Genomic DNA, 18,687 nt, shown 5'->3' with positions numbered 1-18,687 from the left:
AGCATTCACACCCTTCTATTTGCAGACAGTCATCCTGCAATCACCCCCGGTTACTGCACAATCAAGCTCTCCAGATTGCGGGCTTCATTCTTGTACCAGCGCAACACGACTGAGTGCAGTGGAGACACGCCGGCTTTTCACCCGTCACTTGGGCGTAACGCATTCATTGGCCTCTGCTCTGTAACGAGGCACCAACCCAGGTTTCCATCATTTCATTTTTCGAGGTGAATAAGATCAATCCTGAGGTCCCTACGGGGGGCTGGTCTCCACTGGGAGCGGACACTTAGCAAAGTCTCTCAGGGATGTGAAAAATCCACATACCTGGACGCAATTAAGCCAGCCTAACCACGCTGTAGACAGCACCAGGTCTTCTGTCCACCTAGCTACCGCCTCTCGGGGAGGTGGATTAACAGCAGCGAGTGGCTACACGAAGTACTACAGCAGTGCGGCTGCAGGTGTACCACTGTAACATTTTAAGTGTAGACACAGCTGGAGTTTTAACTCCGTCCGTGCTCCCTGGGTTAATTAACATCACGGGGAGTTTGCAGGAAAACGCTATCGTCCTTCAGCCATTTAAAACACTTCTCTCCGCACCCTCTATCTCTGAACTCCGAGGCTAAATCACACAGCAGGAAGCCGCGTCCCACAAGGCTCAGTTGTGAGCTGTGACTTCCGTAGGAGCAAGAGCAACCTTTGGGGTAAAGGGCCAGTTCACCCCCACGCATGGAGTCAGCGTCATCTTTCCCGCAGCGTCTAGTAAAATGTAAAAACTCTCGGGGATGAAGCCGATCAGCTGATAGTGGAGCTGCGCTAAACGGTTTCTGTGACTCCCGTCTGCCGTCACAGTCCCTGAGCGTGGCAATGCCTGGCTTTCACCTGCAAGGGGCTGCAGGCCTGATTCTGACCTCACAGCAGGGGCCGCCCTGAAGTTAACGGGCCTGATTCTGATCTTGCACTGGTGCAAATCAGGAGTGTCTCCGCTGAAGTCAAGGGAGTTATACCAGTGTAAACAAGGCTGTCCATACGAAACCTGTTCCACACCAAGTGCTAACAGTCTAGTCGCGGTGTGAATCTAGCACCACGCTCCAAACCTCTTTGCCTAGCGTCTGTATCATCTTTGGGCCATTATCCTGGCTCCAAATAGCAGTTTCTTCTGTTTTGTTCCTCATCTCCCTTAGGCCAGGTCTACACTGGCGGGGGTCGGGGGGAGAGTCAACCTAAGATACGCCACTTCAGCTACGCCAATAGCATAGCTGAAGTCGGCGTATCTTAGGTCGATTTACCTGGCCGTGAGGACGGCGGCGAGTCGACCGCTGCCGCTCCCCCGTCGACTCCGCTTCCGCCTCTCGCTGCGGTGGAGTTCCGGAGTCGACGGCAGAGCGATCGGGGATCGATTTATCGCGTCTAGTGTAGACGCGATAAAATCGATCCCCAATAAATCGATCACTACCCGCCGATCCGGCGGGTAGTGTAGACGTACCCTTAGTCTCCTATTTTTTTTCCATATTAAAGAACTAAATAGCATTATTCTACTCGCTGGGGTAAAAGCTTTTCACACAAACTAGCCACAAGCTTGAATGCTGCTCTCTGGGCTGTTGTGTTAACACAAATGGGCTGGCGCTTCATTAAATACCACACGGTTATCAGTGGTGCTTTAAGATCCGACATGCCCCCTTCTACAATGAGAACCACCAGAGCTTGGCCCACCTCTCTGGAAAGCTACAGAGAGATCTAGGACCTGCTTTCATGGCTTTGTCCTTCTAGCTCCCTTAAGCTCTTCTACTTAAGCCACGAGACAAGTTAGAAGAAGCAGGGCATTCGTCACTAAAAGGAGACCAGGAAGTTCCTGCACTGTCCGGGCCCGACTGACATCTAGCACTGATGGCCCTTCGGGGAGCTCCATTTGTGCTCAGCAGCGAGCGGCGGCTATTCTGGAGTTAGGTCGCATCCCTGGCTTTTATTCCCTTTCCCAAATGTACTTATACCCGGCTCTCGTCACTGGCCAAGGCTGAACTTGTGACCTGACCTATGGGGACATCGTCTTATCTCCAGCTGTCCTGGTCTGCAGCTATAACTTCTCCCCCTCCGGGAAGGGCAGACTTCTCTAGAACCAGAACTACAGACTTCTTGCACTAGTTCTGAGGGCCAAATTCAGCCCCTTTACTTCCCCACAAGCCAGGCCCATAAATCAGAGCACAGAATGTACAATGTACGTATATGGACACTCCACTTTGGAGTCAGTTACTTCAAGCGGTCGGCCGCCAGCACTCGGGCCGGAGAGCGGTCTCTAATCGCCAAGCTGATGCTAGTGATCGTGGTATCATTCCCCCTGGGTTGAGACAGGGGAAACGGTCTTCAATGGGAGCTGTGAGTGCTCATCACCCCCGAACGTCAGGCCATAAGTGACTTGCTCCAGGTCATGCAGTAAGTCAGTGGCGGGGTGGGGAATACCGGCAGGATTCCTGACTCAGTCTCCTGCCCGAAGCCCTAGCCCTCCGCACACTTCCAGCCTCTAGTAGAATAGTCAAGCAAACCCACACGGCTAATTCTGATACGCTACTAGTCTCCTGTGGCTGTGTCTGCCTGAAAGGATGGAGATGCAGCATTAAAGCATTTAATGAGCAGCAGGTTTAAAACAAACAAAAGGAAGTATTTCTTCACACAACGCACAGTCAACCTGTGGAACTCTTTGCCAGAGGATGTTGTGAAGGCCAAGACCATAACAGGGTTCAAAAAAGAACTAGATAAGTTCATGGAGGATAGGTCCATCAATGGCTATTAGCCAAGATGGGCAGGGACGCAACCTCATGCTCTGGGTGTCCTTAGGCTCTGAGTGCCAGATGCTGGGAGTGGACAGCAGGGGACGGATGACTCAATAATTGCCCGGATCTGTTCATTCCCTCTGAAGCACCTGGCATTGGCCACTGTCGGCAGACAGGACACTGGGCTAGACGGGCCATTGGTCAGACCCAGCGTGGCCGCTCTTTTTAAAGCTCTGCTCTCCCAAAGCTCTCTTGCCCCAGGAGAATGATTTCAGTGACATACAGCAGCTACGTTCTGAACAGACAGCAAAGCGCGAGAAGGAAGAGGGAAACCCTTTGCTCGTGACACACTGGATTCACATGCCTCTCTAATTGCACCATAAAGAGGCTTTGAAAGGGAATTTGGAGGGTGAATGCAGATGGAGAGCATGGCAGTCTGCAGTCCTCTGTAGTCACAGAAATGGCCGGGCAAGCTTCCTCGCCACGGCCCTACCAACGCACCAAGCACTGACCGAGGGGGCTGGCGTGAGTCTCCACGACCCACTCACTCCTTGGCGTCTCTGTTACTAAGGGAACCAGCTGTGGTGGGAGCTCTCATCCAATAAAAGCTGGACTGAGCTTCTCCGCTCATTTTATAAAGGTCCCAGATGGACACTACCTACCACCACCGGAGCCTGGATTTGAACCGGGGACCTAGAGGTGAAAGGCGTTTTCTACTGCACAATGAATCAGAGGAGCAGCCCCAAGAGTCAAAGGCCTGCCTGAAAACTGGTCCTGGATATGAACTAAAGTCTGACCCGGTGCATGGCTGGGGAGGCAGGGGACACTTCCCCAGGGATCCCTGCTAGAGCGAATCCAAACCCAATTCTTGAGCAGCTTCCAGTGTGTCACCCGAGAAAGGTTCCCTTTTCGCAGGAGGGGCAGGGAGCGAAGAGAAGTAAATCTGTCCTCACCCAGCTTTTCCAGCGTCTATAGCGTGGTGCAGAGAAGGCAGCGGGACCTTGCTCATTATAAAGAGCATGACCTCTGACCTCTGATAGGTGGGGAGGGTGCTGGCAAAGGAACCTGAGAAGACAGACAGCACTAAGACCATGCAAGACAGTCAAGGCCAAGTCACAGATGGAACACACGCCCAGTGCCCGTTTCCACAGCGGACGCCTGCGCGTGCCCGCGCGTGCCAATCTCTGCCCTGGGTGGTCAGCGGGAGTCCCACGCAGATGCCAGGGTGGGGGCAGAACTGAGCCCTGCATGTCGGTTTATCTACCCCACAACACGCCGGGCCAGAGCGAGCCCCCAGGCTGAATCTCAGGAACAGCACCTAGGGGCCTTCCTCCTCTGATCCCAGCGAGCGGGAGCCACGGGGCGGCCCATCGGCATTCATGGGAGGGGTTTATTTCACGGGAGTAGCAGAGGTTCGGTAACTCGTCACCAGCACACAGCTCAGGCGATTAGCATTTGGTCTTGACAGGCATCAAGCGGGACCCTTTAGCCACTCAGAAAGCCAAAAATCGGGGGGGAAAGGCCCACCTTAACCAGCGCCCCAGGCAGCAGACGTGGCCTTCAGAGCAGTAGGCTCCGGCACACCCTGCTCCGCAGCACACGGGGTCACCAGGTCAGGGGTAAGTACGTCCCGGCGGAGGGAGTGTCGGGGCCTGTCCAGCCGGTGCCGTTCCCTCTCCTCCTCCCCCTGGGTTTGCTCAGAGTCGTGAGTGGAGAATCCGCCCCGGCCGGGCGGCAGAGCTTGGCTACTGGGGCGAAGCATCAGGCAGGCTGGCTGCAGGGCCATTCACGGCGTAGAGAACAAGGCCTGAGGAGCTTAGGCAGTGGCCTGTAGCAGCTTCCTCGCTCGGATTTCTCTGTCTCCCCCCATGTCCCTGCCCGACACTCACCCCCCTTTCTCGAGGGAGGGGTAAGGTGAACAGGGCCCAGATCCACCTCAGGCAGACGGCAGATAGCCGAGCCCAGCAGGCAATGGGCTCCCCCTGCTCAGACCAGAGGCCTCTGTGACGGGCAGGCCTGGAGCAGAGGCATCCCGCCCCGCCACCTGAGCGCCTGGAGACAAAATGATCCTACTCCAGCCGTGTAAAAGCAGCTGCACAAACCTAGGACTGCAGGGAGGCTGGTAGCTCGTAGTTAGCTCATGCCCACTATCTCTTCTTCCTCTCCACTGCCCCTCCCCGCCTCATTGCAAGGCTGGGCCTAAATTCTGAACTCCTTCATGCTGCTCCCAAACCGCACAAGGGCAAAGGGAAATCGCCTCCTAGAGCCAGAATCTCTCCGCAATTCCCTGGGTTCGTGTTTGGGAATTCTTGGGTGGATACTGCCCTCCGCTGGTATTCCACTGTCATTGCAAGACAAGTGCCCCCGCTATCCCTCAATTCATCTATACCGCCAAGCTAAAGACAACAACTTTTCAATCGTTTGTTTGTTCTGCACCTCGGTCCCGATTTGCAGCCCCTCCTGACTGTGCACCCCTCCAGTCAGGCTGCGAGTCTGATGTGGACAAACAGGAACCCAGATGACAGATCCATCCTAGTCACAGCCACTTATGGGCTAAATTGGATCCAATCTTCTGCCAAACTATCAATTTCCTACAGGAAGCCAATTCACCCCTCTGGGAAATTGACAGATGAGACAGAAGTGAAATAAAGGGCAGGATAAAGAAGTGGGCGGCAGTTCCAAGAAACTCCCGGGTTTGTGTTTCCCATCGAGCTGACTGGGAAAACCAAGCTGTTTTAAAAGAACCTCGACTGGGATCTGGTTCCAGCCATCGCTGCTCGAAACGATCGTTCAGTTCTAGGGCTCAGATGTCACTTTCCCCGAGCCTTTTCCCAACGTCACTGCTGCACTTCCCCCTTTCTCTGGAAGGCCTGACCCCAAGCCGAGTCTGTGGGCTTCGACGCAGACTCACAAGTCTGGCTGGACTTCCGTTTTCCTGGTGTTCCCTAGTGTTGAATCTGACTCAGTACGTGGGAACATCAGCCAATTAGATCCCAACTGACCTGCCCTGTAACTAGAACCCACCTGCTCCTTGGCTAGCTGATTTTGCTCCTCGATTTGAATCGTTTCCTGTTTTATGGGTCTGGTTTCGGCGACCATCAGATCACCCTTGTCCAACCCGACCGACAGCAGCAGCAAACGACAACGCCCTTATCCAAACACATCCTTGTTAGCAGAGCAGGCCCCTCCGGCCAACGGAGGCGGCGATGCCCTCCCGGCGCGCGACCTGCCTACCTGTGGTCTTGATAACGGCCTCTTGGAACATCCTCTCTTCATGCTCCTTGATGATCTTGGTACTGACGACGGCACAGTCGTAGCTGCCCGTCAGCTCATAGTCAATGCTCAGCCGCAGTTGCCGCAGCAGGGTGTTGAACACTTCCAGCACAGTCGGTCCTGAGGAGGGCAGAGAGGGCAGGCAGAGGCATTCATCAAGAACACCACCTAGCTCTTAGAGCGCTTACATTTAGCCCCAATTTACAGATGGGGAAACTGAGGCAAAAAGAGGGGAAGGGACTTGCCCAAAGTCACCCAGCTGGCTAAGGGCCGAGCCAGGAATGGAACCAATATCTCCTGAGACCCAGGCCAGCGGTCTAGCCACTACACCACATTGCTCCCATTCAGCCAACCCTGCTACCCCTCCTGGGACATGCAGCCCCACTTTAAGCGAGAGGGGGCTGGTCACACTGGGATGTAACCTGACAAAGAAGAGGCCATCCCAGGCTTATGGTGCCTGCCCTTCAGACCCCCAGCAAAGACACCGGGCCACGGTGGAGAGGGCCACAACTCAACCCTCCCCCCTCCCACCAGTATGAACCTCACACTTCTACACTAGCAAAGATCCCACATCCACGGATCGTTTCCGAGAGCTCAGCCTGGGGTTTGCCAGCGCAGACGGGACCGAACGGGGCAATCGATTTGTTAGCAATCTGCGGTAAAGCCCTTGTTAAACCCAACTCAACTCAACGGGGAGTTTGGCCACAACTTTTATTGGATGAACTTCTGTTGGGGAGAGACAAGCTTTTGAGCCACCCCGAGCTCTTCTCCGGGTCACCGTCTCTCTAATAGCCAGGGATCAACACGACTCCAACTACGCTGCCTACGAAAGAGAACCCGGCAATTTTGCTATGGAGATGCACTCAGCCGCACAGACTTGTCCAGTCTTCGAGGTGCAGAGCATGCTGGGACTCGGGACACCTAGGCTCCATTCCCAGCTCTGCCCTCTACCTGCTGTATCATCTTGGGCAACTCACTTCACTGCTCTGTGCCTCAGTTTCCCCCCCCCCATCCTTTCTCTCTCGTCTATTTCGATTGCCAGCTCTTTGGGGCTGAGACCATCTCTCACTGCGTGTTGGTGAAGCGCCTAGCACAAAGAGATCCTGTACTGCCAACAACAACTACCTGGTTTCTCCGAGGGTCTGTGTGTTTCTGGTGCATCTCTGGCCAGAATACACGTGACCACATCCTTTTAAGGACTATAAATACAAGAAAGAAAGACACAGAAAAGATGGGGGGAGGAAATGTATGCAAAAGCAAAGCCCAGTAAAACCCTGATGAGGTGAAACCTCCTTCTCTAACCACCTGCCTGCTCAGCTCCTTGTTCTACTGACCCCATCTCAGCCACTTTTTGCAAATGGGGAAACAGGCCCGGACTGGTTAAGAAACCTACCCTAGACCACACAGTGGGGCAGTGCCAGAGCCAGGAACTGAACCTAGGAGTTCAACTCCCAGTCCCCTGCAACAGACATTAGACAACGCCTCCTGGCCTGCTGGGCTTGAGACACTGAAGCTCAGCGGTGGGAAACCCACAGCCCCAGGGAATCCAGGATTTAAGAGAGTCTGATAAATGGACAGAACTCATTCATCTGCGTTTTTGTCCTGCTGTGCGTCAGGAGGCCAGGAGTGCAAGGGGTACGGAGCACAGGACTCCTGGGTCTCTGCCCCCCACTGCTAAGCAGGAGGAACCCTCCCGCCCCCAGGATTCTGCGATTCTACCACTCGAAGCAGGAGCGCTGAGCACAAGGGAATCCACAGGCAGTTGCACTATCCAAATGCCAGCAGCTCTCCTGTAAAGCCCATAATCCAGTCTGCATGCGCTCAGCTCACCCCGTATAACCAGCCAGCCCACCAGTGCATAAGGCCAGCTGAGCTCAGGCAACATTAGGGGCACCTCCCTCGGCCCACCCGGGTCAAGGGAGTGCGGCTGCTGCCTGGGGTGGGAGCAGAGGCAGACCCCGGGTGTAAAAGCCTTGCCAGGGAGTCCACCTCTCCAAACACACCACTGGCCGCTCTCAGATCTTTCCAGCCGGGAGTCAGAACAAACCGAAATCAAACCACTCTCCCCCCGAAGCTCGGACACTCCCTGCTCTCTGACCTGGTGCCCACGGTGCCAGCTGCTGGCAGTGCAAAGGGAAGCAACGAGCCAGGCTGAACCGTTCCCTGATGACACAGCACTGCTGGCACCGACAATCCATCAGCCCCGTGTCTGCCTGCCTCATTTCCTTCTCAGTTGCGTAGGGGTTTTATCCCCAGCTGGCATCTCTGCAATGCCCCAGCCCGTTAATAGGTCTCGAAAGGAAACTGACTGAAATGCTTCCAGTCACTACAATACAGAGGCCTGCGCTGGGCCAAGCTTTCACCACGGCTCCCAGGGTTGTCATCTCCGGCTCCTGAGAACCAAGCTCCCACCGTGCCTCTCAGATCAATGACTGCTGCAGGGAATCACTCCAGCCCGGAGAGGCAGAAGCAGGCTCAGGCGCTGGAGGGAAGGGGAAAGCCATGGGAGTGCCGGACTGGATCCCTTCCTTACCCACTGATCCCGAGGCCGCGATGACAGCTGCCTCCGACAGGACCTCCACGATCCCAGCCCGCACCGTGGCCGCGCTCTTGCTGTTGGCATCCAGGTGTCCCAGGAGTTGCTGGATCACCAAGTGGGAATGCTGAGGCTGGAAGGAAAGCGGAGAGTGAGCCGCGCTGATAGATGGCAGCTGAGCCAGGCCGACCTTCGCGGTCTGGAGGCAATTCCTGCCTTGGACATCAGCGCAAGCAAGGAAGGCCTGGCGGTCAGCACCTGGCAGATGACGCCCACGCGAGGGCAGAATCCAGCGTTCCCATAGCAGTGCCACCTCTACAAAGGCAACAGCAAGGAAGGCAGCGGAGCTAACCGGAAGGCGCACAGGGAGCGGGGTCACTTCTGCACAGAGCCTTTCCTGACCGCACAATGGTGGTCATGAAATATGGACACACGCAGCACTGAACTATTGACCTATGTTTGTGGAACCTTCCAGACCAGGCCAAATTCTGTGCCCGCCTGCAGCCCATGTAATACCACAGATGCCAGGGAGAGGGCGGCAGGAAGGTGAGTCAGTGGCCAATCCCGCAAGCGCTGAGATCAATTGAACACCAGTGAGCGATAAACATGTCACTCCTAACGGCACCCACTATCTCGAGCTCAGTGGATCGTTCCATGCATGCATTAGCACGGCCACAGACATGCAGGTATGACAGGTCGCCTGGGAGGACAGAATCAGGGACCTGCAGCACCAAAAGCACTGGTCTCTGCCACTCGATCTCAAGGGGACCATCCTTAACGGGGGACAAGTAAGAGGCTGGGGCCAGCCAGTAGAAGAAGATGTGCTCACACAGACTGCACCTGTATATTTATGGAAAGAGGCGCAGGGAAATTTACTGTGTAGAGAAAAAGCATCACTGACCCAGGAATACACTGGATGACTTTTCGAGCTACCAAATAGAAATGGACGTGCAGAATGGAAACATACTTACGAAAGTCTAGCACACGGAACTTTAGTCGGGAGATGTGCATATGGGGGAAATGATTTACAGGGTTTACATATGTATAAAAGCCACTGTCATGATTAATCCTGTATGCGGGGTGGTTGTAATCGGGTCAGTCCCTGGAATGGGTTCCCTAGGGAGGTGGTGGAATCTCTATCCTTAGAGGTTTTTAAGGTCAGGCTTGACAAAGCCCTGGCTGGGATGATTTAGTTGGGATTGGTCCTGCTCTGAGCAGGGGGTTGGACTAGATGACCTCCTGAGGTCCCTTCCAACCCTGATATTCTATGATTCTATATTCGAGAGATGAGGTGGGGGAGGTCATATCTTTTAGTGGACCAACTTCTGTTGGTGAGAGAGAAACTTTCGAGCCTCACAATGCTCTTGTTCAGGTCTGGGAGAGGTACTGAGAGCATCACAGCTAAATACAAGGTTAAATAGCTTAGTATTGCTCCCTTACAATATGTGCTTCCTACTTGTGCTAAACTATCTGTTTGACCTTGTATTTCGCTGCGACGCTCTGAGTATCTCTCCCAGACATAAAGAAGAGCTCTGCGTGGCTCGGAAGTTTGTCTCTCTCACCAACAGGAGTTGGTCCAATAAGTGATTAATCCTGGGTACTTATGAAGAGAGAATGTATTGATTGTGTATCCTTCCAATGGGCCCTGGTGAGTTATACGCCCAGCATTTAGATTTTGTTATATATATATATGGATTTTATAAAACCTAATCTAAAGTTAATGGGCATCGGGCAGTTTACAAGATAAAAAATGCAGTGAAAACCAGTGCCTTTTTTAAATATAAGCATTCCCCAAGGACAGCAGGGCTGAGCTGGCAGGAGAGAGCCATAAATCAAAATGAACTAGACACAAAAGTGACACTGACATCTTAGGTACCCTATCACTGTAGTATCTAATAGATTTATCCTGACCACATCACTGTGAGGCAGGGCAGTGCTATGATCGCCATTGTACAGATGGGAAACTGAGGCACGGGGAGGCTAAGTGACTTGTACATGGTCCCACAGGAAACCAGCGGCTGAGCTGGGAATTGAAACCTGGTCTCCGCAGCTCCTGCCCTAACCGCCACGCTGCCCTTCCTCTCCGTTCGCCCTGCTGTGCAGAGTGGAAAAAGGAGAAATAACCAATGCACTGGATGAAAAGTACATGGGCTAAGTGACGATAAAGAAGGAAAGGGAGACGACAATCCAGACAGAAATATATTTTCATTGGGACTCAAACAAAGAGATCATGGAAACATTTCTAATTACCTTTCCAGTATCCTACACACGAGGGTCAAATTCTCCCCTCACTTATCTCCATGCAACATCTTGCTAAGCCACTGGGGCTGCGCAGGAGTGACTGAGTGCAGAATTCGACCTGTATCGTTTTCCCCTGTCTGCACAGTTTGTGCTTAGCCGCGGGCGGCTCCTTTCTCTTTCTGCGGAGACAGGCGGCGTGCTCTGATGGAATGGCAGTAAACTGGGAATGAGTAGCTCCCAATGGCTCCTGGGACAAGGTTTTCCACCCTATTGCCGTGCCACCTAACTCAATGGGAGCTTGCTTTGCACTAACAAACAGGGAAAGAACGGCTCCCAAGGGAGAGAGACGGGCTGTATTCTGGTTCCCCCATGCACACAGTCCTCTGGAGCGGCATTTTATTAGCTTGCAGGAGAGGGTTGTTAGCCCTGGCCAAATTCCAAGGTAGGCAATTGACCTCTGCCTAGGTAACCCAGCCCCCGATATAGCAATTGTGGATGGGACCCCCAGCCTAAAGCATTACTTCTTGTTATAGCTGCAAAGCCCAGGCAGTCCAAGACAGGAAATCTCAGGGCCAAATTCTGGCTAGCCCCAAGCGGGTGCACAAGGAAGGGCTCCAGGAGTTGCTTGCCAGGGGCTGGCCAGAATCCCATTAGGAAACATATTCCCTGCTAGCCACTTCACACGCACCAGCTCCCTGAAGAGGGCAGGGCCATGATCCTGTTGCCCGAACTGGCCAGCACGGCTGGGAGCACACTGAACTAACTACCACTCCAGCATGACGCCCCAGGAGCTCTGGCTGTGTCGGCCTGAATTCCTCCTGGGAGCTCCAGCCTCATGACAGGCCTTCTTAGTCCTTCTCCGGCGTGCAGGGAGGATCCTGACGCACAGCACAGCGAGGGGCTCTTGTTATTTACCACACCGGGCTGCGAGCATGTCTAACGAACGAGGGAAGGGAAAGCCAAAGGCAGCCACAACAGGACAAGGATTCCACGTACTCCCCGATCCTACAGTCCCGACTCAGGCAAACTCACACCGACTGAATAACAGGTTTAGGATCAGTCACTAGTGCCACAGGTAAATCACGGAAGTAGTATGAGCTAGCGGTTAGAGCCAGGACTGGGACCCAGGAGTTCTGGCTACTAATCCTCAGCCTATGGCCTTGGGCAAGTCACTTACCCTCTGTGCCTCAATTTCCCCATCTGTCACATGGTGGCAACAAGCCTCCCCATCTTTGCAGGGTGCCATGTAAGGGCAAGGTATCAGTATTTATTTCAAATAAATGTGTTAGTCTCTAAGGTGCCACAAGTACTCCTAGTATTTCTCTGTTGATGTAATTTGCAAAGAACCATCTGATAGCAAGCCTCTGTGTTGATACATACAGATTAGTTCCAGGGAATTACCCACACTGTTTTATATAGAGTGCAACAAATCTGTCCTTCATCGCCAGAGCACTGCATGCAGTGGTTACTCAGACTTTCACAGCGACAACAGGGACAGAAGCCAGATCCTTCTCCTCCAAAAGTACAGGCCTTCTCCACAGTTAGCAGCACCGGGCCACTGACACACAAGTGGTGCAGTTCGGATTCCTTCTAGCAGGGAGCACCGGGGAACACACACTCACAATTCATTACCATACTGAAGCGACACAAAACGCCACCTCTCCGGCAGCTCACCTGAATGGAGTACATGATGATCTTAAAGCAGCGAATAGCAAACGTCTTTGGCTCCCAGAGTGAGTGGTTGTCTAGATGGCTTCAGGGAAAGAAAAAAAAAAAAAAAAAGAGAGAAGAGTGAGTTTAGCAATTACAGAGGCTTGTAGGCTTGCTTGTACGACAAGCAAAGGCATCTCTTCCCTTTGCTCAGAGAGAAACAGCAAACAAACAGCGTGGGAGGCAGGTGACACAGAAGCAGTCAGAGCAGAAAGTGAAAGGAGGCGGAGGAGCAAAGATCTGGAAGGGGGAGCCGACGTAGAATTGCAAACTGCCAGCTAAGGATCAAACCCTGTAAAGAGCTAATTTGTCTGCCATTTTCCCAATTCCCTCCCAGCCTCAGGAGTTGCTCACTTTTAGGGGTTAGTCCACAGCTTGTGCTCACTGACTTTGCCCCTGTATGGCTGGGCCTGGGACCCAGGAACTCCTAGGTCTTTATCCCAGCTCTGCCATTCAGTCCCTCTGTAACCATGGGCAAATCGTTTAGCTTTTCTGTGCCTCGGTTTCCCTCCTCACCAAACTGGGGCTGATAGTTACCCGCCCACCAGGGGAAGTAGTTGTTGGGAGGAGGACATTACCTAACACGTATACAGCACTTGGAAAAGTGCAATGCCCTAGGTATTGGAACAAATCCACAGCCCCCAGGCCATCAGAGCTGTCCTTCTGCTCCAGGCTGCGGCCACTAACTTCAAAGCAGCAGCAGAGATGGAACTCGGCCCGTCCTGATTCGGAAACGCAGGCCCCACTGCCACTTGAGCTGAAGGAGACTCTCCAGAACCCATGAGCAGTCTAAGGTTTATGACACACAGCTGAGTAGATCTGATCCCTTGATGATTACCTATTCTGTTCGTTCCTTCTGAAGCACCTGGCATTGCAGTAATTACTGCGGTGGCTGATGTCCACATTACCCTCCTTCTGTCGGTGGTGCGTGTCCTCACCGGGGTGCTTCCATCGACTGAAGAGGGGCAGTGTGGGGGCCTGAGAGCCAGGGCTCTCAGATCCGCGCAGCTCCTTGCCAGGAGCCCAGCTACCCTCTGGGCGTCTCACCTCCCCACTCCCAGCCAGGAGCTGGGGTACAGTCACCCAGGGTTTCTCACTTCTGGCGAGGAGGTCTGCGCCCGGGATCCGGTCAGCTGCCGTACTCCCCGTGGGGAGCGGGGAGCCAGGACCGCAGGGGGCAGCAGGGTTCCCAGTGGGGAGCAGGGAGCCCCTACGGCAGCCCAAGCCAGGAGCCTGGGTGGCAGCTCGGCTTGGAATAGAGACCTGGCAGCAACCCGGCTGGGGAGCCGGGAGCCAACTTTCTCATCAATTTCACAGCCCCAGCTGAGCCATGAAATTGACAAGACCGCCAAGAGCCGATGTAAGGAACACGGTGTTTATACAGACACTGCCTTGCCCCAACATATGCCCTACACCTCTCCTGGAGGTGGAGTTACGATGTCGGTGCAGTAGGGCGCTTACATCGGTGGGAGCAACCCTGTAGTGTAGACTCTGACATAGTTAGACCGCCATAACCTGCCTTATGTCGACCTAACTCCGTAGTGTAGACCAAGCCTCACTAATTCACAGCAACATTATTGTTCCTTTAGATCAATAATACAAAAGGGTCCCACTCTGGGACAAAGGCGGAGGAGGAAAAGAGAACACAGAGAGCCAGAGGATCCAGCACAGGAGAGATGTGGGCAGGGTGGAGCGACAATCACCTGATCGAGTGACTTACATGAGAACAGGTTTGATGGCGTTCTTAATGTTCCCATAAGCCGCTCGCCCCAGTAACTCCCGCAGGCACCTTTCTGCCAGCTCAGTGGGACTCTCTTTCTCCTTTTCAGTTGCTTGCAGGGGAGATGGAGAGCGGCTGAGAGAGAGCGAGAGAGAGATTAAGCCTCATCCGTAGAACCACTCAGTACAGCAGCAATCAAGGAGACCCATTTTCACACCCTCATTCTCCCGTCCCACAACGCGACGCTCTCGTTCTCTATCCAACACCGCGCTCCCAGCGCTGCTGCGAAGGAAGCCGGCATGCAGAATATAAAAACCGCCCTTTGGAACTGGAAATCTGGGCCTACGATGAGAGTCATTCTGCCTCCCTAAACTCCAGCTACATTAGTGACTCCTCACACCTCCTTCCAGGTATGGCTCTGCACCATGCAGAATAGAACTGCTGTGCTCTGCTCCAGGGCAGCTGTGTTTCAGTGCTCAGCGAAGGGATCCCCTGTGCGCAATGAGCTTGTTGAACAGTCTGGGCTCCTTTGGTATGAGAGGTGATCTATAAACAGAAGGGTGCTGACTATCGGACCCCGCCCACGCGGCCCTCCCCCTCCCGCGCAGATCCTAACCTTTACCAGCGTGGCGCAGCTCAGATGTACCATGGAATGGAGGCAGCCAGTGGGAAATTCCTCTTTGCCGACAAATTAGGGCTCCAAGTAAAAGAGTGCATTTGGTTGGGAGTTTAAGAGGTGCCTAGTTTATTCTGCAATGGGCCAGTAGGGGGAGCTCCGGCTCTCCCGTTCCCCACCAAAACAACATGCTTTGTGCCTTATACACTCAGCCGGGAGTAACACGTTGGAATCCAAGATCCAAGCTCCTGATGAACCCAAACAGGAAGGGCTCTTTGGCTGTGATGGTGGCTGGCACGGATTGCTTGAGAAACCATCTCCTTCTAAATCACCACCCACAACAGCTATGTGCTTAAGAACCTAAGAGCGGCCAGACCAAAGGTCCATCTAGCCCAGTATCCGGTCTTCCGACAGTGGCCAATGCCAGGTGCCCCAGAGGGAGTGAACAGAACAGGTAACCATCAAGTGATCCATCCCCTGTTGCTCATTCCCAGCTTCTGGCAAACAGTGGCTAGGGACACTATCCCTGCCCATCCTGGCTAATGGCCATTGATGGACCTATCCTCCATGAATTTATCTAGTTCTTTTTTGAACCCTGTTATAGTTTTGGTCTTCACAACATCCTCTGGCAAGGAGTTCCACAGGTTTACCGTATGTTGTGTGAAGAAATGCTTCCTTTTGTTTGTTTTAAACCTGCTGTCTGTTAATTTCATTTGGTGTCCCCTAGTTCTTCTGTTATGAGAAGGAATAAATAACACTTCCTTATTTACTTACTCAACCCCAGTCATCATTTTATAGACCTCTATCATATCCCCCGTTAGTCGTCTCTTTTCCAAACTGAAAAGTCCCAGTCTTATTAATCTCTCCTCATACAGAAGCTGTTCCATACCCCTAATCATTTTTGTTGCCCTTTTCTGTACCTTTTCCAATTCCAATATATCTTACTAGTGCCACCGGAGGATGGACAGGACCACAAGAGTGAGTGGGGTCAGAGCTTCCTTAGCCGTTGGCCCGTGACTGTGGAGCTCAGATCAGAGTGAGGAGAGACCCCAGTGCCTCAAGAACAATCTGAAAACACACACCGATCTGCCTCGGTTTCCTGACAATAACAGCCATCGCCCGGGGGTGGGGCGGGGAGAGAAAGTTAAAATACGAATCATGTTTGAAAAACACGTCTGGCACTCGGGTGCCATGGCGACGGGTACTGCACAGACCCCTGCGTAGGCAGCCAGACAGTGAATCAGGGGCAAGGAGGCAGCAAAGCGCACAGCTCGCTGCTCCCAGCCAGCCCTGTGCTTCTGACCCCCGGCCCATGGGGCAGGAGATGGACCTTTGGTCTGCAGTGTGTATCTGTAGGAGACTGTCCATGTACCACAGACTCAGTAATTACAAAAATTAAACACGTAGAATCATAGACTATCAGGGTTGGAAGGGACCTCAGGAGGGATCTAGTCCAACCCCCTGCTCAAAGCAAGGCCAATCTCCAGGCAGATTTTCACCCCAGATCCCTAAATGTCCCCCTTAAGGATTGAACTCACAACCCGGGTGTAGCAGGCCAATGCTCAAACCACTGAGCTCTCTCTCCCTCTGCACCTGGGGAGCCAAATACACAGGTCTCAACCACTTCAGCTAACCCCTTTGATGGGAGCACTACACTGCATACTAAACCTGGGTCTGTGGGACCTGCTGTTTCCAAGCCCAGGCCTGAGTGTCCTCACTGCACTACAATTGTTGGCTCCGGGTGTCTCAGCCCTGCTAATGCATCTGTCCTGCACTGGGCTGACCATTTAACGCAGCCTGAGCTGTGTCCACACTGCAAAAGGAGAGAGCTTGGATCTATCGCAGCAGGACTTAGGCTCTGACCCACCCCCTTAGCAGGGTCCTGGGTCCTCAGTGCTTGCTGACCCGAGTCACACTGATTTGTGTGTGGTCAGAAGGGAGACTCGGGTTCCATGTGCACTATAGGCATACCCAGAAAGGTTCCTTTATTCTTTCTGGGAGCCAACCACTAGAGGACAGTGGTAGACACCCAAAGCCAGGAGACTGCAGTGTTTTACACGCCACAAATGCCTATTTGCATATGAAACATGGAGCTTTGTGCGCTCATTCAAAAATCACACACACACACACACACACACACACACACACACACCCAGCCAGTACCTGCCCTCGCTTCACCCTATGCAAATCCAGAGCAACTCGCTGCCTACTCAAGAATTACTCCAGATACACGTGGGCACCAGAATCTGGCCTTCCGCTTGGACCATTTGCTTATGCGAATGCCATGAAGGAGTTTTAAGCCTGAACACTTGATTTCGGAGGCATCTTTCCTAACCGTTAAAATAAACCAGGCAGAATTCATGCATACGTCTCCTCGCCAGTCCTAAAAGCATCCAAAGAAGAGAGGGTGGAGGGATAGCTCAGTGAGCATTGGCCTAAATTCAATCCTTGAGGGGGCCACTTAGGGATCTGGGGCAAAATCAGTACTTGGGCCTGCTAGTGAAGGCAGGGGGCTGGACTCGATGACCTTTCGGGGTCCCTTCCAGCTCTACGAGATAGGTGATAATGATATACCTGAGTAATTTCCCTTAAAAATCCCTGTCTGCTTGTGAAAACCCAGCAGGCTGGGGCGGACTCGCCTGAGCCATACGATGGGGAAGGGAGAGAGAGAGAGGTTTTACCTCATCTCCTGTCCCAGCTTGCAGGCTGTTTACGCGGCAGTTACTCCTCTCTAAAATTGGAGTCAGAGAGGAGAACAAGCTGAGAGTCTTGGCTGGCAAATGCACAGGTCTGCGCCTTCACCTTGACAGCTCTGCAAAGCAAGTTGAGCTGCCTCAAGCTTCCCTTCACTTCATCTCTCTGTGCCTACGTTCCCCATCTGCAAAGTGGGGATAACAACACTGCCCTTGTCTTGTCTGTTTCGATTGCAAGCCGCTCAGGGAAGGGACTGCTTCCTTCCAGGCATCTGTACAGCAGCTAACACAACAGGGCCTCTAAGCATTATCATCACCATGAAGAACTCTCCCTGCAGACAATTTCAGTCCCGCAGAGAGAAAACACCACAAACAAAAACTCAAGTTGCCTCCTTTTAAGGAAGCTTCCGAAGGCCCCAAACTGTAACGCCCAATAACTATTGTGTGTTTGAGAGAATATAAGCAAAACAGAGAGCTGGTAGCCGGCTACAAGGCAGAGGGCGGGGAACCAGGGCTCGTGGTTCTGCCACTAGCTAGCTGCAGAACTTGAGAAAGGCACGGAGCGAATCACTGATCCGGGGAAAACATTGGGTGTTTTTCTAGCAGAAACTTTTCAATGCGTTCAGTCAAAAGTGATCCCCCCCGTTTTTTGTTTTGTTTCATTTTCAGGTTTGTTTGTTCAGTTTAAAAAAAAACCCAAACATTCTCAGGAGGGTTGTCAAATCTAGCTACATTTCAAAACAAAACCATCGTTTTGAAATGAAAAATCAAAATATGTAGTGTCTAAATGGTTGGAATTATTTTTTGTCTTTTTAAATATGTATTTTCTTCTTTTTCTTTCCACCAGATTCAACCTACATTTGCAAACAGTTTTGGTCCCCTGGAAAATGGATGTTTCATTGAATTTACCATTTGTCAAAAGAAAAAATTTCACCCAGTTCTACTTAAAGGTCACCTGCAATGGAAACAAAATGTCTGGATTTTTTTTTTTTTTTGTTACACCTCTTTATGATGTACGCAGAAAGCCTGCTGGGGGGTTGGGACGCAGCCAGGGCCAGCTCCAGGCACCAGCCGAGCAAGCAGGTGCTTGGGGCGGCACGTCGGGCTGTTCAGTGGCAATTCGGCGGCGGGTCCCT

The 18,687-nt window shown here is 52.8% G+C and overlaps 1 protein-coding gene across 1 annotated transcript in view; it reads right to left on the bottom strand.

Annotated features, from left to right (window-relative positions):
- The window catches only part of EFR3B (EFR3 homolog B), a 133,991-nt gene that overhangs the window by 25,071 nt on the left and 90,233 nt on the right, over positions 1-18,687 (bottom strand). Inside the window, exons 7-11 of the mRNA XM_054022779.1 lie at positions 14,243-14,377; positions 12,487-12,565; positions 8,569-8,704; positions 5,997-6,155; positions 3,716-3,827 (exon numbers count right to left, since the gene is read on the bottom strand). Of these exons, the coding sequence (XP_053878754.1) occupies positions 3,716-3,827; positions 5,997-6,155; positions 8,569-8,704; positions 12,487-12,565; positions 14,243-14,377 (621 nt within the window). The remainder of the gene's footprint in view (positions 1-3,715; positions 3,828-5,996; positions 6,156-8,568; positions 8,705-12,486; positions 12,566-14,242; positions 14,378-18,687) is intronic.

The sequence above is a fragment of the Malaclemys terrapin genome, chromosome 3 (assembly GCF_027887155.1).
Source record: "Malaclemys terrapin pileata isolate rMalTer1 chromosome 3, rMalTer1.hap1, whole genome shotgun sequence".
In the NCBI taxonomy this organism is placed as follows: domain Eukaryota; kingdom Metazoa; phylum Chordata; order Testudines; family Emydidae; genus Malaclemys; species Malaclemys terrapin.
Note: the sequence above shows the minus strand (reverse complement) of the source record. Positions and strands in the feature narration are given on the sequence as shown.